This window comes from Apium graveolens, chromosome 3 (assembly GCF_009905375.1).
Source record: "Apium graveolens cultivar Ventura chromosome 3, ASM990537v1, whole genome shotgun sequence".
NCBI classification, from domain to species: domain Eukaryota; kingdom Viridiplantae; phylum Streptophyta; class Magnoliopsida; order Apiales; family Apiaceae; genus Apium; species Apium graveolens.
In genome coordinates, this window is record NC_133649.1 from 220660202 (window position 1) to 220681513 (window position 21312).

The 21312-nt window shown below is 35.0% G+C and overlaps 2 protein-coding genes, 1 non-coding gene and 1 pseudogene across 3 annotated transcripts; 2 read left to right on the forward strand and 2 right to left on the reverse strand.

Moving 5' to 3' along the window:
- Positions 1-2081: 2081 nt before the first annotated feature.
- LOC141713113 (monodehydroascorbate reductase-like) lies at positions 2082-5863 on the forward strand (annotated as a pseudogene).
- Positions 5864-7320: 1457 nt separating this feature from the next.
- LOC141710974 (uncharacterized) lies at positions 7321-8196 on the reverse strand. Its single transcript, XM_074513443.1, has 3 exons — positions 8084-8196; positions 7911-7987; positions 7321-7793 (listed from the first exon to the last, which is right to left on the reverse strand). The coding sequence occupies exons 1-3, from the start codon at positions 8160-8162 to the stop codon at positions 7482-7484; spliced, it is 468 nt and encodes a 155-aa protein (XP_074369544.1). The 5' UTR covers positions 8163-8196; the 3' UTR covers positions 7321-7481.
- Positions 8197-11715: 3519 nt separating this feature from the next.
- LOC141714830 (uncharacterized) lies at positions 11716-12090 on the forward strand. The gene has a single exon (XM_074518325.1). The coding sequence runs from the start codon at positions 11716-11718 to the stop codon at positions 12088-12090; it is 375 nt and encodes a 124-aa protein (XP_074374426.1).
- A 4802-nt stretch (positions 12091-16892) lies between these two features.
- On the reverse strand, positions 16893-16999 carry LOC141716011 (small nucleolar RNA R71). The gene has a single exon (XR_012572746.1). It is a non-coding gene; the product is annotated as a small nucleolar RNA R71 (small nucleolar RNA).
- Between the last annotated feature and the right edge of the window lie 4313 nt (positions 17000-21312).

The following is a 21312-nucleotide window of genomic DNA, read 5'->3' on the forward strand; positions in this document are numbered from 1 at the left end:
TCAAAAGCTTCTGATGCTAAAAAGCCACCAACGCCAAAAGCAAAGTGGATTGTGATAAGAGAAAGATCTGCCACAGAGATTCCTAGATCAAGGACTAGATCTCAAACTACTACTGATCCCAAAGAAAAGGGAAAAGGAAAAGTTGGGGAGACAGTCAAGAAATAGAAGATGAAGATTCCTCAAATTCTGATGGATCCTGTGTGCAAGATGGTTCAAGTCTTTGATGATGCTACTGCTGAAGATGAAACCGTTGAAACTCTAAAGAGAAAGAGGATGACAGAAGAATCTAAGACAACCTCTGACATAGCTCAAGTTGTTCAGAGTGAAGAAGTTCAGAACTTAATAAATCCTGAAGATATTTCCGAACAGCAAGCTACAGATGAAACTGCAAATCCTGACCAATTCATCAAGACATAAACCTCTGACACTGATTAAGTTGACATAGACAGCTTAACATTAGAAGACAAGGAGAAGCTGTTATGGAACAAGTCTATTCCAGTTCAACCTAAGACAAATCAGATGTTGAATCAACTTGCAGCATTTGGGGTAAAAGCCAAGCAAGCTAGAGACACTTCTGGATTAGGTTCTAACAAAGAGAAATTCCATACTGGGATAGAAGTTGATATTAGAGATCCATTCACATTGACTGACAAGCCATATGAAGAGATCACACAGAAGCACCTTGACAAAGTGCTTTCTGCTCAAGTAGTGATGGATACTCATGATGGTTATGAAAAAAAATTGATCTTATTTCTGATTGATGGCAGAACTTATAGATTATCTGACTCTGATGTGCTGAAGAAATCTTTCAAAGAGCTCCAATATATTCATTATCTACTGGAGGTAAATTCTGATGTTACCAGGAAATGGTCAGAATATATTCTAAAGACAATAAGAGATTTACTCAGAATTTCTGGTGCAAGAATAACAGAGTATACTCCAATGATGACTGAGGATGATGGAAGAGAAATTCCTATGAGGAAGAATTCTGCTAAGGTAGAAGTAATTCTGAAAGGAAGATGCTTATGTTATAATGAAGATTCTACACATCCAAGGGTAATCAGACTGGGAGATGGATTGAAAGAAATCCAATTTCTGCACTCAGAGCTGCCATATATCAGATTGGTGATACTGAAGATGAAGAACTGCAGCAAGTCAAAGCTCAGTTACTTGAATTTAAAAGAAATGCGGAGACCAAGCTGGTATCAGACTTTGTAAGGAATCATATGGATTCAGGATGATTCAGTGAATTTGGTAAAAGTTGCATGGACTGTAAGTTGTATTTAGTTGTGCATATAAACTCTCATTGCATTTGTACTTAACTGACATCATCAAATCTATAAACTTTTATATTTTTATAATTTACAAGTTGGGGAAGATTGTTAGATATATTTGTGATGTCATATTTAATCTGATTTGTTTAGTTTCAGAACTTACTATCAGAACTTAATTGTAAATCAGAACTTACTGAAGACAGGAAGTTATCAGAACTTAAGCCATCAGGACTTACATCAGAACTTAAGTGCAGATACACTTCAGGGATGAAAAGCGGCTGATACTACGCCATATATTGGATTCCGCAACCGTTCACACTAGGGTTGCAAACAAAAGTGTAATAATAGCCTTCTAAACCCATGTCTATGGCAACCCCTATTTTTTGATGTTGCGGTATAGTCAAAATGTGTTACCAACATGACATAGATGATTAAAGATGATTTTTTAATTTAACTAATTAATAATTATTTACATAGAAATGATATAATAATTGAAATATATATTTCATATATTTTTAGAAGTTAATAATATTAGTTACGTGATTTACAATATTATATTGATTTATAAAACTTAACAAATCATTACATATTATATATCATTTTAAAATATTTATATACTGTTTTTATTTAATTTATTTATTTCTCATAATTAAATATTTAAAATAATATTTATTAGAAAAAAGAGAAACTAATAATTTAAATTTGAGAAAAAACAAGTTGGGTTGGGCTGTTTTTTCAGAACAAAATTGGGCCAATAGTTGGTGGGCGGGAGAGTTAAAATTTTAGAGAAGCGGGGGTTGAAATTTTAACTAACGAGCGGTTTTCAGACATAATTTCACACACACACTTAGAAAAATAAAAACTCACACAATCTCACTTATAATCACTCTCACAATCTCACGCACTCTCTCAAGATTTTGGGTTTTCAAGGTCTTCATCTCGGGCTTCAAGATTTCTGCGTCAATTTTGGCTTTGCCGAGGTTTGATTATTGATTACTAGGGTTTTTATTGGGGGTTCTAGTTTGGGGATTCTACAATTGGAGTTCAATTAGGTCAAATTTTGGGGGTTTCGATCGATTTGAACTACTGCTTTCTTATTTCATCAGGTATTATTCATAAATTGAGCTTGTATTTTTATTTCAAATTAGGGTTTTGAGTTGTGTTTATTGAAGCATAAATCTGTTTAGTTACAATTATCTGTATATTGTTTTTGTATGTGTTTTTCTATGTGATGAATTGGGTTGGTTGATTTATTGTGTTTTTAAGTGTTGAAGTTTGTGGAAGAGACTGGATTGCAGGAGTAGGATACTTATATGTAACTTTGAGTTAGTATATTTTGTGTAGTGAATTTATAGACTGCTTAGCTCTACTTTATTTGTGTCATTGTAGATGGTCGTAGTTTTGGTCAAACACCGCTTGCAAGATGTCCCGACAAACCTTTACGGATCAGGACTTGAAACAGAGTAAGAACATAATACTGTTAAGGAACATTTCAAAGTATCTACAGACGGGATATCGAAGAAACTAACTGTTGGTTCCTGTACTTGTTTCAGCAAACTAATTAGTTAAAATTGAAAGTGCAGGTTGATATACTTACGTCTCCTTGATGGTATCCAGTCAGCAGTAGTAACTAAGGCCTCCGCCGCCGCAGGAAGTAAAGAAGCGCGTGTTTTAATTGTGTTTGCATCATGGAGATTGATCTTAGAGACTCTTCCCACAGTATTGCAGCTGATGCCAGTCTATTTACAAAAGTTTCTGAGGGTGGAGAGGGACCAAGAATTGAGTGATGAAGACAAGAAGCTGTTTTTCCATTTCACAAGTGCTTGTGCTTCTGCTGTTGTTGATGTTGTTGCATCCAATGGAAATATACACAATAAAAGAATATGAATCAGAACAATAAAAGGTTTCTGAAATGTCCCCATCAGTAGGTCATATTACAGGTTTTGTGGTATTTAAACCTCCTGCACTAACATATATACATGTTGTGTACACAGGAATAACAGAATGGCTAACTGGAAGAAGAGATCACAGAAAAGGTAGAAAATCTACCCTTATGAAACATGATATGATCATAGGTGGGGGGACAAACTTTTCTCTTATTTTATGTTAAAAAACGTTTGTAAGCATTCATAATCATACCTAATGCTATGCACTTTGATATTATTTTCATATAAATTAACCTAATGACAACCTAGCAATTATCTGTTATGTAAAAGATGGAGAGTTGACATTTTGGCCTATAACATATTTGGTCAGAAACAGCAATCCTCTTCATTACAATTGTATATGATATTATATGAATTAGTGTTGCTAATATAAAACAAATGCAGTTCCCTTACAAAACACATTACAGAAAGGCTATTATTTAGATGTACACAAGTGCAGAAACTGTGAATATAATTTCTTTTAGCACCAAAGTAAGTTGTTGCATATATTATGCTGGCATAAACAGCATCTAGTACCTAAAATAAATAATAGAAAAGACCCACTACATGAAGTTGATAACTTAGTTTTATGATGTTAAAATCAAATCACAAGAAAAGGAAGAATTTGTATTCTATGTAATTATTTGTCAATGCACTTGCAACTTCAGTTTACTTCAGTTGCGCTGTCTCGTCTTAAAGATATATGCAGGTAGCTTAATGCACGTGTTATCTGTTCTATTTGGTTTAGTATACTTATTATGAATTTGTCAATACACGTGTTATCTGTTCTGTTTGGTTTAGTATACTTATTATGAGTTTGTAAGATGCATTTTTTTATTCTACAGGAGCTGCAATGCTTCCTGGGTTCCACACATGTATTGGAAGTGGAGGAGAAAAATTGCTTCCCGAGTGGTATGCCGATAAAGGTATACAATATACATTCTCGTGGGAATAGATATACATAGAAGATGGTTCTTCTACATTTTTCTTGTTTCCTTTTGTGGATACACTTTCCTCCTACTTTTGATATAAGCAGATCAATTAATTCCTCGGTAACACTTAAAAAATTCTTGCAGGAATATCATTATGTCTTAGCACAGAAATAGTGAAATAGACCTTGCTTCAAAGACTCTAGTCAGTGCGGCTGGAGATACCTTTAAATTTGAGTCTCTTATAATTGCAACCGGTTCCACAGTAAGAAACTAAGAATCAATCATTGTCAAAAGTTGTTGACGTATAGTTTATAATTTTAGTCATTATCTTCATGCTCTCTCATCAATCTCACATTTATATAGGTACTGAGATTGACAGATTTTGGCATACAAGGAGCTGATTCCAAAAATATTTTATACCTGAGAGAAATCGATGATGCTGATAAGCTTGTGGAAACCATTAAGGCTAAGAAAAATGGAAAGGTCGTCATTGTTGGTGGTGGATACATTGGCCTTGAGCTTAGTGCAGTCATGAAGCTTAATAACTTAGATGTCACAATGGTTTACCCAGAACCATAGTGCAGCAAGTGGATTAATAAAAACTTGTAGACCTATTTTTCGAGTTGCACTTTGTTGTACTTTAAATATGAGCTGAACCTTAATTGCTGTCTCGCTGATTTATACTCGCAGTGCCTCGGCTTTTCACAGCCAACATTGCTTCATTCTATGAGGAGTTTTATACAAACAAGGGAGTACAAATCATTAAAGGAACAGTAGCAGTTGGATTTAACAGCAATGATAATGGGGAGGTATGTACTTGAGCTGTTGAAAAATAAGCCTTGCTTCATTTTTTGTTTGTATTTTTCAGTTCTCATTTATCTGGTTGTTGGGATCTTCATAACGTCTTCAATCTTATAGGCATGAATACATATGCCAACTAATGACCTTGCCGGTCGTTCTCGATGCATCGACAATTGAATGTGTTATGAATGATAATGTAATAAAATGTGGCACTCTATCTGTGCCTCGGGAAGGTAACGATTTCCTGTCTGCATTTATAACATTTGATACTTCTTCAAGACAATTAAATGCTATATCAGTTCTAACAAAAATCAGGATCATCATGCTTTTAAGTAGTTACTATATATATATGTATTGCTTCTGATTTGTTAATATTAATTATGTAATTGCAGAAATATAAAAAATTCTTGCAATGTGATACCATCTTGCATTAAATTTATCTTCTAACTAAGCAGGAGAAAAAAATCCAGAGTGGAGAAGCAACCATGTCCAAAACATGGGTGATCTAACTGGAGAAGGAAACATTGAGAGTATGCTTTCAGTCGAGATGGGATTAAAGGAGCTGGTTGCCTTGAAGGTCTTCTTAAAGAGATTACCTTAAACTATCTCATATCCATTAATTGCAGTTTAGACCTACGTGACTACAGTCTACATTTTGGCTATAAAGTTAAAGTATTATCGTTCTACTTTATTTTTCTGAGTACTACGATGCTTATATTTTGAAGTGTGTAACTTTAACTTGTCAAAACTTTTGCTTTTATTTTATGGTTGGTAGACAATTGGTGGTATAAGGATGGTAGTATGTTGATGGTGAAGGTAGTGTTGTTTATTTGGGATAACAAATGTTATGGTTGGTAGATTGGTTGATTGTGTTGGTTTTAAGACTATGGTCTTATTTATGGGAATGTCAATTTACAAACAGTTTCTTGCATTTTTTTGTAAAAGCGTTGCAATAGGTCTTTTTAGTGTTGCTAATAATCAGTATAAAATGTTGCATTAAACACTAAAAAGCGTTGTAAAAAACACTAAAAAGCGTTGCAAAAAGGTTGCATCGATACCCCACATGTGGGCCCTATTGTGGGGCCCACAAATATTGTACTGATAGTCCAAACCCTACTGTAACACTTTTCAAGACCTATTGCAACCCCATTGGTGTTGCAATAACACGTTTCTGTAACGGATAAACAAGGGTTGTAATAGGGTGTCACCGGGGTTGCAAAAAACTCTATGGCAACGTCTAAAATTGCAACCCCGAAAAAGAGTCGCCATAGCCTTTTTTTGGCCTTTAGCAACACTTTTTTGGCCTTTAGTTACGGTTTTTTGGGGTTGCGAAATCCAATCTATGGCATAGTGTGATTTACAGGAGAGGATCTGGATTAAACAAAAGAAGATATGCTTGGAGAGTCGTACAACTAAAGGACTACAGTAGATAATCTATGATTGATGTATTTTAGGAAACAGAACATATCATATCAATTAGGAGATATCTTATAATTGTGTAGTATATAAACACAGATTAGGATTTACACTATATGTGTTATCATTCACTAGAATATTATTCATTATAACCCTAGCAGCTATTAGTGATATCATACATCACTGATAAAGTAGATTAAACCTACTGTAACAGAGTTTGATATATTGAATAAACTTGTTTTCTGTTACATACTTGTGTTTATAATCGAATTGATTGTGGATACTATATTCAACCCCCTTCTATAGTATCATTGAGGCCTAACAACCCCCACTACGATACTTCGACACCTAACAACTGGCCGGGGAGTTTCCTTATCCGTGAAGTTTCGAAGTCTTAATGGATCGAGTCTTGGGCCTTTGTGTTTGGGCCGCTTCGCTCGCCACTCCTAATGCAAATTTATGTTCGAGTTAAAATAAAAAGTTGGTTCGACAACTCATATTGATTCCGTCTCGGAATGAGAAGCCAAGTCCATATTTATTTCTTGTTCTCCAACAACTAAGTAGGCGTGATCCTCTATAAAAGGAGGTACGTAAGCACATTGTAAGGGGTTGGAAACGAGAGTTCTAAACGCCACCACCAAATACCGTTACAATCTCAGCTCCCGATTTATCAGAATGACCATACTTCGACGACTTTTACGGTGAAGGACTACAGCGGCAATCTTTATTTTGGACGCAAATCTTTGTAAATAAAAATTCGCCCTTAACATATATCGTTGATAATGAAATTAGCATCAACCCTCGGTTTAATGCTTCCTCTGAGTATCAGGTCCTGATTTGTGCATATATTACAAACATTAAGCAGAAGTCCAGAACTGACACACTGTGATAGGAAACAAACAAGTTCTTTCATTTCACGAGTCTAATATACATGAAACTTAGGTTCTTAAAAAAACAATTAATGAACTGGTGACAAAATTTAGTTCATATACTACATAAGAGTATAACTATAGCCTCCACTTATCTTCGAGCAGTTAGTAATTAAGGAAAATTGTATGAAATTTTGTTTAAAAAAAACAAAAAAAATTGGTACAGAACAACACTCTCGGTCTTTCTATTTCAGTGTGCAAACTTCAGTTATTTTTAGGAGGGTGAGATTTTGGTGGATGATAATCAGCATTGAGAGCCACGAAGCTGCTTAGATCACCTCTCTTTACATGAAGATAATTAGGACCCTGAACTTTCATGTCAAATTCTTTGTTCAGCTTTCTCTTCTCTTTTGTACGATTTACCGCATTAGAATCTGTCGCACTGTAAAATTTTGAAGCTTCTAGATCAATCATAGTGTCTTTCCCTTCAATCAGGAACCTTCTCTTCATCATTTTTCGTCCTCCGACTTTCAGATTGCTAGCTTCTCCAGGCGTTGGAACAGCATCAAAAATGTCCTGCATCATGCAAAAAAAACATGGAATAAAATTAAATATCTTATGCACATTGGTTTATACAATCAATTTGGCGCACTTGTTTTTGTAGCAAGCTAGTGCCGAATGTGTTACACATACCTTTCCAATACCAAAAGGGCTTCCACCATCAACAGGAAAACTCTTTCTAGCCGCAACATGATCAATCTTCTCGGTGTCTACGATCAACAAGTGTAGAAATGATAAATATATAATGTAGATTCGAACTAAGAAAAATAAACATGCATGAAGATGTCATATATTTATGTACGTACCTTGGTGTTTCTCTGCCGAGGATTGGTACAAAAGGAACGCAAGTACAAAGATAAAGCTAGTGAACCTTGAGGAAACCATTTTTGCTTTTCTTCTTAAATGGAAGAATTTATTTTTTCTGCATAAAAGAGATCTGAGGAAGCTTTAAGAAACAAACTGTGTGGTGATTTTATAGGCAGTTGAAAGTTCAGACACAAGTCAAAGGTTGAATAAGCAGAATGCAGAACGATTAAAAAAGGCTTAAATTGCAGCAAAAACTATATAGTTGTACGAATAAACTAATAAAAAGTAATGGGAAACTAGTCAAATTTGATTTACCGAGGCTGTTTAAAGTTGAGGAGGTGGGAAAATGTTGCTTGGCCATCTAATAATCCACGATATTGTGTGTGAAAGGGGGTAGCTATTAAATTGTGTAATGGGGAAACGGCTGTCTTCTGCTTGTCTCTCTACTGACTCCCGCCATGCATGCAACGAGACGAGAACATGATTCTACAAGCATCAATTAATCATGTGCGCTTCACCGGCACGGTTAATTACAAGTTAATTTTGCAATTAAACGTTAGGAAACGGTATATATTACACACCAAGAAAACAGGTTTTTCCTGGTGAGTCGGCAGGAGCTATCTCAAAATCGATTGGAAATGAGGACGATACGAAATATTTAAGTGAGAAATATCATCTGTAAGAAATTAAGATAACGGGCACTCAACGTGAACCCCACTTGTTGACCAACCACATGACAAGGACTCATATTTCAAGTATCTCATGTGATAATACTTATTTCCTATCACAGTGGAAGAATATAAGAGGGGTGATGGAAAATGAGGTATAATGGGCAGTTTGGGATTTTTTAAAATATATAACTTCTGACTTAAAGTCAAAAAGTGTCGTATAAGTGACATGAACTTAATAACTTATAAGTTATTTAAGCGTTTGAATAATTTTAATTATAAGTTACCTGCTTCTGACTTAAAGTTGAAAAATGCGGTATAAGTGACATAAACTTAATAACTTATTTAAGCGTTTGGATAATTTTAATTATAAGTTACTTGCTTCTGACTTAAAGTTGAAAAATGCGGTATAAGTGACATAAACTTAATAACTTATTTAAGCGTTTGGATAATTTTAATTATAAGTTACTTGCTTCTGACTTAAAGTTGAAAAATGCCGTATAAGTGACATGAACTTAATAACTTATAAGTTATTTAAACGTTTGAATAATTTTAATTATAAGTTACTTATAAATTATTGAAATGTTGGGTAAATCATAACTTATAAGTTATAATTGTTTTAAAAAAAAATCAAAATTTTAATATAATAATTAAATACTTGAATAAAAAATTCAATTTGACAAAATTTAAAACACAAATATTAAAAACAAATTACTAAAAATGACAAGGTAAGGTTGAAAACAAATACAACATTTACCTAAAATCCTGGAAAATAGTACTACCTCCGTCTCCCTCATTTTTTTACATTTTTTTTAAAATACTTGACACGTATTTTAAGACAACTATAAAGTATAGTTCTAAAATTCATTTTTAAAATTTTTCTTTTTGTATAAAAAATTAAACATTATATTTTTGTTTAGAAAAAAAATTAAAAAAATTATGCAAATACATTTTATAAGAGTATTAAAGTGTGTATCGAGTGTCCATCCTCCAATATAAAAAATTAAAGAGAACAGAAGGAATAGTAGTTTTGAAGCTACTGGGTTCGTAGTAAAAAAATTTAAAATACTAATACAAAAATTGAGACATGAATATAAAATTCAAATGTAAAACTTCACCTTTTATTTAATAAATTTAAGAAAATAAAGAAGATAACAAAGCTTAATACATAAATGACAAATGAGAAGTAAATGTTAACAATCCTAACTTTCAGATTTTGAAGTAAAATGAAGTTAATAATCACGTTCCCTTATTTTGCCAAAAGCCCACCCAAAACTAAAACGGGCTTTTGGCCCAGAAGACATAAAAATAATGAGATGCCAAACATGCACAATATCACTGCAAAAAGTTAAAGAAATTTATTTTTTTCATACATGGTAATTTCAAGGCAATACCATCCCTACACTTGGATCACTAAAACAAAATTTGTAAAAAGTGTATTGTTTAAACCTAATCTAACCCCTAAATTTCAATTATATTTAATAAATTATGTCATATGATTTTTTCTATGAAGAAACGGTAAAATATGTCTAGTTACATTTTCTACCAACTAGTGGTAGGTTATGAAATTGGGGAAAATTTTATATTTCCAGATATAAATGAAAATTTTAATATATTTTTTGTGTTTGGGAGTCGCTTTTAAATTTTCATGTTAAGGTTTTAATTTTAAAATTTAAATTTTCAAATATAACCTGAATTCGAAATGGATGAAATTCATAATATCTGATACATATGACTAATTCTCTATGCAATAGATACTAATAGGATTGGATCGTTTAGGATTTAAAAAAATCAATTTAATAAAAACTATCAATTCAAAAATGAATTTTAATTCTAAAATATTTACAAATGAACAATGAAAAATTACAAAAATTTGGTAGACATGACCACTTCATAGTGATACAAATATATGTACAATCGGATTGTTTGGAAATCTTTTTAAAAAATATAAATAAATACGAATTATGTATTAAAAATGACATTTTATTTTAATATCACTACAAATGAACTTAAATAATTATGATTTTGTTACAGATAACTAATTTATAGTAATATTGGCATCTCTACAATTGGATCGTTAAAATTTAAAATCTATATTTTTTATGATGAAACTCTTATTTAACCGATTTTGTAAAGAATTTTCATTTTTAAAATTTTCTTTTACCAATTTTTTCTTTAAGTCTTTTATCGATTTTTGAAGTTGAGTGTAATGGTTAATTAGTATGTAAAATGGCATCTTAAATTAGATTTTTCACTATAATTTTTTAATTATATTTTTAATATATATTTATTTATTTAAAAATATATTTTAATTATAAAATCATTACAAATGAAATTAAAAAATTCTAATTTTTTGTATACAAGGTAACTTCGAAGTAATATTGGCATTCGTACAGTTGGATAATGAAATTTGTAAAAAATATATTATTTAACCCTAATCTAACCCCTAAATTTCAATCATATTTAAAAATAATTAATCGATACTATTCACTAGAAAATTTTGACACCCGTTTACCTTATAGTAGAATAATTTACTCGTGGTAGAATAATTTACTCTAAGTATATATATACTGACTAAATTGTTCCAAGTGCTCAAATTTTTAATTCACAAAAATATATTTATTACAAATACAAACTCACATTCTTTTTTTTTTAAAAAATTCGTACTTGCATTAAACTTCATCAAAAATAAAGTTACATAGGATACAATCCGGAGCAATCCTGACATGGAATACGCCAGGGGAGGAACTAGGGGGGACCGAAGGGAGCCCCGGTCCCCGCCAACTGCGGAATAACCCCAAAATTTTAATATAAAATTTTAAAATTTACTATCAAAAATTTTTTTCCTCCCCCTAGATTTAAAAAAATAAAAAAAATTGAGAATTGATTATACAAAATTTTATTGATTTTGTTAATTATTTCATTTAAAATAATATTTCACTGCTATATGTAGTTTGATAAGAATGTATGGTGCTACTCGCTCGGTTTTAATTGACGTTGCTGCTCAAGGGACAACTTTTTCTCAACGAGGTGATGCTTTAAGTGCTATTAAAATGTTAATGTCTTATGAATTTGTGTTTATTTTACTTGTGGTTAAGGAGATAATGGCTATTACTGATCTACTTTGTCGAGCATTACAACAAAAGTCTCAAGATATTTTAAATGCCATGCATCTGGTTCCTACTACAAAGATGTTGATTCAAAAATTGAGAAGTGATGGTTGGGAGAGTCTCTTAGAAAATGTGAGATCATTTTGTGAACGACATACTATCTTGATTCCAGATATGAATGCTCTCTACTTTGATGTGCTTAAATCTCTTCGTCGACAAGGAAAATAAAATCAAATGGTGACAATGGAACATCATTACCGAGTAGAAATCTTTACAGCTGCCATAGATCAACAATTACAGGAGCTAAACAATAGATTCAGTGAACAAATGACGGAGCTTCTCATTTTAAGTGCATCACTAAATCCTAGGGATGGTTACATGTCTTTCAACATAGAGAACATTTGAAAGTTAGCTGAAAAGTTTTATCCAGAAGATTTTTTGGGAGATGAAAAAATCCATCTATAGTGTGAACTACAACATTATGGGTTAGATATTCTGGTTCATCCAGATTTGAAGAATCTGTCTACTCTTGGTGATTTATGTCATGGATTGGTAACCACAGGGAAAGCTGACATGTATCCATTAGTTGATAGATTATTAAGGCTTGTCTTGACTCTTCCGACATCTATTGCAACATTTGAACGAGCTTTTTCTGCTATGAAAATTGTGAAAACAAGTCTTCGCAATCGAATGGAAGATGAATTTCTTAGGGATTATTTGATAGTGTATATTGAAAAGGAGATTGCGGAGACCATTTCTGCCGAGGAGATCATTGATTCTTTTTATTTGATCAAAGAAAGGCGTGCACATCTCAAATAAATCGGTATGTTTTCTACTTTTATTTATTTTGGTCCCCCCATGTTAGATTCCTGGTTCCGCCCCTAGAATACGCCACCCTTGCCAAGTTATGGGTTGTTATATTCGCATATCTATATGCAAACAATACTCACACTTCATCAAAGTCTTTAATAATATCGATACAATCTTCAACAATCGTGTGAAAAAATGAATTTCCTCCCTATCCATTCATTGCATCTACCACGAGCTTCGCATTGTACTCGAAAATACATCTACTTTGCCTCTTGTTTTTTGTCCATGCTAATGCCTCCTTTAGACCTATGGCATTTGCTTCCCTTGGTTGGAAATTTCCTTGTATGACATTTACTTCTGACTCGAAGGAACTTATCTCTTTCATCCCGAATAACACAAGCTACCCTCACCTTGTTCGAGCCCACTAACCAAGCTGCGTCTGTATTGATTTTTCCCATCCTTCCAGCGGTTTACACCACCTTCTGCTTCCAGCGCTCTGCTTTATCCATTTGCCACCTGTTCTTCCCTAGCCCGTTTCCAGTCTACCACATATTACTTGCTTTGGCTCTTACTTTAAATGACATATATTTAAATGTTTCAAACCCAAGTATTTCTCCTCTGCCAAAGATTCCAACAGAGCAAAACAACAATTAGTATCTGATCATGCTTTCCTATCTGAAACACCATTTTCATCACATCCAAGATTGTATCATTCAATTGTACAGAGATTAAATTACTGAGCCCAATACTTTTCCACACTTCTCGGGCAAAAGAACAACAAAACAAGATATGTATATCAGTTGCCACGTTTACTCGACACCAAGCACAACTCGTCTACACTCTCATATTTTTTCCTGCAAGAGCACTAACCGTATGGAGATAATATCTACACGCACGCCACATTAAATTTATGACTTTATCTGGTACTTTTAAGCCCCACAATTTCCTCCAAAATGCTCTAACCAAACACGCACTTTCCCCTTTTAATTTTATGTACCATCTCCTTACAATAAACTTTCCTTTATCATTAAATAGCCAAAATCACGAGTCATCTCTTCTCCGTCTTGGTAACGAAATTTGTCTTATAAAGCTTCTATCTCTTTCGTTAAATATATTATTTAAAATGTCTTCGTCCCAACTTTCATGACTTTCATCAAACAGTCCATGCACTGTAGCATCTTTTAAGCTCCCTTGCACGTTCGTCGTCAAACATCCATTCTCTGCACAATGTAACCATGGGACTTTCCAAATCCTTATATTTTTACCATCGCCTATTCGTTTTCTGCATCCTTGTCAAATCACGTCTTGAGTCTCAAGGATACTCCACCAGACGTAACTCGAATTTGTGCTCATTTATAATTTATAAAATCTGATCGAAGAAAGTAATGTGCACACATTAAACTTGTCTTTAAAGGATTTTCATTATTCATAATTTTCCAGGCCTGCTTTTCTAGCATTGCAATATTAAAGCTCCTTAGGCTCTTAAATATCAGTCATCACTCTTCTTTAACAGCACAAAGTCTCTCCCATGACATTCATTTTATCCCTTTATTTGAACTACCATTCCCCCATCAATAGGCATTCATCGATTTTTGAATTCGATCACAAACTTTCATCGGAAATAAAAACATGAACATTCAAAAGTTTGGAATAACCTGGGCTGCAGTTTTAATCAGCGTCATTTTTCGGCCTTCAGAATAGTCTTATTTTGCCACTCTTGAAGCTTTTGCTCTACTTATTTTGATAGGAAAAATGTTGAATTCTTGCTTCGACCTACTACCATTGGAATTCTTAAATATTTCCCCAGGCTCTAACATTCTCTTACCACCAACAATATACAAACTTTTCTTTTATTTACTTCCTTCGTACTTCGAGAAAAAGTAAAAGTTGATTTATCATAGTTTATCTTTTATCCCGAAATCTCCTCATATATGTTCAAGGCTTGCGTTAACACACTGAATTCACCTCCATTCACTTTAAAATATAAATAACAATCATCAACGAATAAAAGATACGATATAGATGGCACTCCCCTTGCAATAGTACAACCATAAAGCAAGCTAGCATGTTTCCTTTCATTTAAGAATAAGACTAAATCCCTCCGCTGATAAGTGACATTTTATACCACTTAGAACATCTTATAATGGCTTGAATTGATGTCTTGAATTCAAGTATTTTGTGTATTTGATGCGTTTTTCTAGTGTTTGTGCCATTCAGGGTATTACTTGTATTTATGGAGAGATTTCATCAGGAATAGGCCTAAGTATGTGCTTGGCATTGCAAGTGGGAAGTTAGGATCAGAACGCATTAGAAAACAGGAGAAAAATAATAAATTTTCCAGTAAGGTGCTGGGCGCCCGCTCAGCCTGGCTGGGCGGCCGCTCAGGAAGCTGGGCGCCCGCTCAGGATTGCTGGGTGGCCGCTCAGGGGCGTAATTTTTAATTCTGATTTTTAGACTCCTGATTCTGCTGGACTTCCAACTTCTGAGATAACTGGGACTTGTGGGGCTTCTATATAAGTAGTTTTCAGAGACGTTTCATGTGTGTTGAATCGTGGTATCAATCGAGGAGCAAGGAGATAAGGAAGAAGACCATTTTAGCACATCGCAATGAAGAAGAGGGAGCATAGTTTTCTTGTGAATTTTTTATTCATTGTATCAGTGGATGCTAGTTTTCTTTACTTTGAACCTTATTACTCTTGTGACGTACTCTGGTTTTAATAAGTATTTTTATTAGTTATTCTCATGTGTTATTATCATGTTTTCATATGAACCCATGGTGACGATGAGTTCAATCATGGGCTAATCGTGATCATGGGGTTGTAACGAATTTACTATGAAATTCTTTAGTTAGTTGTTTAATACCTTGGTGTGTGATGATTGTATGATATCTAGTATTTGTTGTGCTTATTCGTCTTATGTGCGTCGCGAACATATAAGATAGGGTGTTAATATCTTGTGAAGAGACGGTGGATCTTGAGATTTAGAACTTGCCATTCTAGCATAGGTTCATGTATGTGTATGCATGATTAGTGGGTAACTCTAACCGTTTTACTTGCCCTGTGTAATCATAAGGAATAACTTGTGCTTAAATTGTTATGTTCTCAAATTCTGTAGACATATAGGGTCTCAACATAATTGATGACTATTCAACTTCTATCTTAATTGTGGATGTTTGGTAAAATGGTATTAGTACAATGAAAGTTGGCTTTTATCAGTTTCGTGTTGTTCAATTAATATCATCACCGTTACATGCTAAGGGTAATAACACTAGCTATTGAAGGAAGTAGTAATGAAGTAATGATCTCATGTGTGTTTAATATTGTTAATTCAAGTGTCAATTAAGTGTTTAATTCTCGTAGTTAATTATAGTTAATACTTAGTTAATCAAATCTACGTGTTATTGTCTTGACGTTGAGAAGTAATCATACATTGGTGAGTAAGTGTTAATTGAACATAATTAGTCTGAGTCTCTATGGGAACGAACTAGAAAGTATTCTATATTACTTGCAAACGCGTATACTTGCGTGTGTTATTAGCGCGTGTTTTCCGCCCTAACAAGTTTTTGGCGCCGCTGCCGGGGACTCGGCATATTTGTTTAGTTTATGCATTTACCATCAGTGGTCATTAGGACTCATTGATTAAGACTTGTTACTTATCATTTCCCGATTGTGTTTCCGGTACTTTAGCGAGCGTTTATGCAAACACGTTCTCGTACTCGCAAGAGGACTTTAGATACGGCTGAGGAGACAGACTCAGTTCTTGATATTTCTGGGAAGATAGATTTTGAAGATTCGAATAAAGAGAGTGAGCAGAAAGAACCAGTAATCATGGGTGATCGTATAGTTCCGGCAGATCCAGCTTTTATGGACTTTTCTCGGCCTAAAATTGATAACATTAAGTCAAGTATTCTTCATCCGGCTATTTAGGCTAACACTTTTGAAATCAAGCCAGGCACTATTCAGATGGTGTAGAATTCTGTTTCTTTCGGAGGTGCTGCAACTGAAGACCCCAACATGCACATCAGGAATTTTGTCGAGATCTGTAGTACTTTCAAATATAATGGTGTGACTGATGAGGCTATCAAGCTGAGGCTTTTCCCATTCTCTCTGAGGGATAAAGCTAAGGACTGGTTATAGTCTGAACCATCTGGGTCCATCACTACTTGGCAAGATCTTGTGCAAAAGTTTTCGATAAAGTTCTATCAAATGGCAAAGACTGCAGCTATGAGGAGTGCTCTTACTCAGTTTGCGCAGCAACCAACAGAATCTATGTGCGAAGCTTGGGAGCGCTACAAGGAGATGTTGAGAAAGTGTCCACATCATGGTATGCCTGTCTGGATGGTGATCACTGGTTTCTATAATGGTTTGGGGGCCCAATCTCGGCCCATGCTCGATGCAGCAGCTGGAGGCGCCTTGTGGGCCAAAAGCTATACTGAGGCTTATATTCTTATTGAAACTATGGCTGCAAATGAGTATCAAAACCCAACTCAAAGGATGATGCCTGGGAAGGTAGCAGGTATTCTGGAAGTTGATGCAGCTACAGCTATTGCAGCGCAGCTCCAAGCGCTGTCTTTGAAGGTCGATTATTTAGCCACCTATAGAGTTAATCAGATAGATATGGTTTGTGAGCTTTGTGCAGGTTCTCATGCTACGAATCAGTGTTCTCTTATTAATGAATCTGTTCAGTATGTGAATAATTATCAGTGACCGCAGCTGCCTGTGGCAGCTACCTATCATCCTAACAACAGAAATCATCCCAATTTCAGCTGGAGCAATAATCAGAATGCTATTCAGCAACCATATCAGCAAGGCGTAAGTAAACAGTTTAATCCACCTAGATTCCAGCAACCACAACATTATGCTCCAAGGCAATCATATCCTCAACAAGGAAGTGTTGCTTCACCTTCTAGTGCTAATTTCGAGGAACTCAAGCTGTTGTACAAAAGTCAGGCTGTTTCTATCAAGACCTTGGAAAATCAAATCGGTCAAATAGCCAATGTAGTTCTCAATCATCAATCTGACACACTTCTCAGTGATACTGAAGTGCTAGGCAGGAAGGAAGCTAAAGAGCATGTCAAGGCTATTACCTTAAGGTCTGGAAAAGTTGATGATGTGAAAAAGCGAAAGACGGAGACGCTAAAGTTGGTGATGAAGAAGAGAAGCTGTTAGTCCCTTAACAATATAGCAAGAATAACAGAAGGGGGGTTGAATGGGATTCTTGAACCTTTTTCTTGAAATAAAAATGTTCAACTCGATTATGGATATATTTGTTTTGATTAGCACAATGCGGAATGTAAACTTGAATGAATCAAACCATAAGTAATTAAAAACAAGAGTCTTTAAAAATTTTCTGGTGGATTTAAACAATTCCACCAGAGATATATTTAATATATCGAGAGGACTGTGCAGAAATGCTCACAACTGCTTACACAAAATAGAACTGCTAAGAACACAGGAAATGCTAAAGATAGTGCTTACAAAGATTTCTCTGTTGTTGTTTCTTAGCTATCTCAGTTATTTTTCTATTTGCTACTCTCTTGGTTTATATATTACCAAGATTACAAAGTCAAAAGAACTGAACAAATATAAAATCTAACAGTCTTGATCTTTGCTGCTTTTCATCCTCTATTACCCAGTTAATGGGCTTCCACAGTGTACTTGTATCCAACTCAACGGCTATGTGTCAGCTTTCACTGTTCAACTGATGTTTGAATCTTGATGTGATCATCTGTCGACTTTCAGATCATCCGTCGATGACTTAATTGATCATCTGTCGACTGCTATGTTAAACATCCGTTGATAGTCATTTGATCATCCGTCGAAGCTTTGTTAAGCATCCGTTGGTAGCTATTTTGGTCATCCGTCGAAGCTTTGTTAATCATCCGTTGGTAGCTATTTTGGCACTTGACTTCATTTTACTTATACAGAATTACAAGACATTGCTTATGTACAGTTAATCAACCTATTCTGCATATCTAGTTAAAGTCAACATGACTTATATGCTACTCTAGGTTCTATACAAAGGTGCATACAACACTGTGCTACAAACTTATTATTACATAAGCTACTCACTCGATGGATAATAAGTTAATCATCTGTTGGGACTATAATGAGTCATCCGTCGGGACTATAATGAGTCATCCGTCGGGACTATAATTCTTATCCGTCGAGTGCTACATTATTTCACTAAGTAAAATCTACTTAGATGTTTTGTTTAGGTAATCATCAAGTACACAACATAGTCACAACAATCTCCCCCAATTTATGTGTACTGGAATTGTAGCCATAAATTAAGAGATACTTGATGATAACAAAACATCCTAAACATATATCTTTAAAGATAAGCAGATAAAACTGAAAGTGCTTCAATTTAAACAAAAATGTACAAGGTTTGGCTCACAGTCAGTTCAAGATGCTCCTCTAGTCTGAGGAGATTTTTCTAGATTCTTGAAGGTCTGGATCTTCTTCCAAGCTTTCTGTTGGTTTTTTTAATTTGATTCTGGAGCTGTCTGTGGAATTCTAATTCATCAGATTCTGAGAGATCTAACATTTCTTGCATTTCCAAGAGAGTCTCATTGCTAGAGATACTCAATTGCTCTTCTAATCTGAAGAATCTTCTCACACCCTTGTCATCCATGAATTCCATCAGCCAGTAGGGCCTTAGATGCACTCTTCTCCCTGTGTATGGGATGATAAGAGTTTTGGGTAGTGCATCTTTGGCTCTAACACTCCTTAGCTCTTCAATCTTCTTCAATACTAATCTTCTTGCAGTTACATTGAACCCAAAGTTTTTCTTGAAGGATGAATAGACTTTGATCAACACAGCTTGGCTTTCTTGAAGTATCCTGTGAAGAGGCCACTGAATCTCCCTTCCCCCTTTGTACTTGAACACCAACCTTTCAGGTAGGTTTCTGTATGCATCAATTTCCCTTACCTCATCCAGCTCCTCCAGATAAAGGTTTAGATCTGAAAATTCTTTGATGTCACACAAGTACAAGTAGTCTCCCCTGTTGACCTTGGGTTGAGCTTTGACTACTGACTTGGATTTGAGAGGTGACAGCTTCACTTTCTTGACTGCCCTTGATTTTGTCCTTCTTGGCTTAGTAAGAATTGGCAAGTTGAAGTCAGGAATTGGTAATTTATCCCACTCTATTGGCTCATCCTTTGGCACAATAGGCTCTCCATGTATGTTCCTGTAGGGGTCCACCACCCTTATGTCTTCAAACACCACAGAGGGCTTTGATGCTTGAGTTTCAGCTTGAGTGGATTCCTTTGGAAATTGATCTTCCAATTCCTTGTCAACAACATCCAACTTTCTTTTTGTTCTTTTAGCCAGTTCTTTCTTTCTTGGGGATTTCTTATGTTTTTCAATCTTCTTCTCTGATTCAGTAGCTTGAGATGGTTGAGAGGGAATTTGTTGAGAAGAATTCACAGCCTGTAGCTTGGCCAAGATAGCAAACTGTTCTTTCTTTTGTTTAGACTTCTTGGCATCTAGAGCAGCTTGCCTCTTTTCCTGCTTCAATCTGGCTTTTTCTTCTTCCTTTGCATGAGCAAATTGTGGATGTCCAGCTACCACGCAAATTTTCTTCCCATTTCTGAATATCTTTGCAATTCTCTTTCTTGAGGCTGAATCAGCTGGATCTTTGTAGAGGAGAATAGATCTTGACAGAAGCTTCTTTTCATCAGGCTTGGGTGTCTCATACACAGAATCCATAGGGTTCTTCAAAGATAACTTTGGATAGTTTGCCCTTGGTTTAAGAATTATCTCAGCCTTTGTAGTCTTGATGCAGGAAGATTGTCCTTTCTCTAGATAGTTCATGCTCATCTCATTCACATTGATTGGCTTGACATGAGAGTGATGGATGGCTGACTGATCTGGTTCCTTGACTAATTAAAACTTTTTCTGTATTTCCTCATCAATCTTTTTCCAGTTGATCAGAGTCAACTCTCCTTTATCAGCATCTTTCAAATTTGCTGCTGCTGCATTTAAAAGATCTATACCATCTGTAACTGGTGGCTTGGAGATAGTATCTGAAGGTACAATTACTTTGCTGATTTGAACTTTGCTGAAACAGGGTGAGTAAAAGTATCAGCATCCAAGGAAATGTTATCAATTACAACTTTGTAATGTTGCTGAAATTGTCTTTCCTTTTCAGCATCATCCACAATCATTGACTCACTAGCAATGGCTGGTTCTATCCTTATTTCCCCAGTACCTGCCTTTCTCTCATATTCTCTCTTTTATTGCATCAGGGTCTCACCCTGGCTCCCCACCCTCACACCCTCACCTTCACCTACTAAGGTGGGACTCCTCTCACTCACTTTTGCCAATCCTGAATGAATGGATTGCTGAGATTCACTCTTTTCCTCTCCTTTTGCCTGAGAGCAACCCAGCCTCTCACTCAATGCACTCTCCTCTCTCAGTCCTTAGAGTGATTGTATTACCACCAAATCTTCTGCACTTGAAATTATTGAAGTTTGAAGTTGTGCAGAGACACTCGACGGATAAGTGATATCCGTCGGGTGAGTGGTAAAGCTATCTGACGGATAACTGCTATTAAGCTTATCCGTCGGGATACAATCACTACTCGATGGATGAGCAATATCCATCGAGAGAGTAGAAATGAATGAGGTGGGAAGA

What these genes read in the sequence shown, in the direction of transcription:
- LOC141710974 (XM_074513443.1), bottom strand. Translation starts at nt 8,162, where the DNA reads ATGGTTTCCTCAAGGTTCACTAGCTTTATCTTTGTACTTGCGTTCCTT. An exon ending in CTCGGCAGAGAAACACCAAG is followed by an intron (nt 7,988 to 8,083) that starts GTACGTACATAA and finishes TGTTGATCGTAG; the next exon opens with ACACCGAGAAGATTGATCAT. An exon ending in GCCCTTTTGGTATTGGAAAG is followed by an intron (nt 7,794 to 7,910) that starts GTATGTGTAACA and finishes TGCATGATGCAG; the next exon opens with GACATTTTTGATGCTGTTCC.
- LOC141714830 (XM_074518325.1), top strand. Translation starts at nt 11,716, where the DNA reads ATGTATGGTGCTACTCGCTCGGTTTTAATTGACGTTGCTGCTCAAGGG.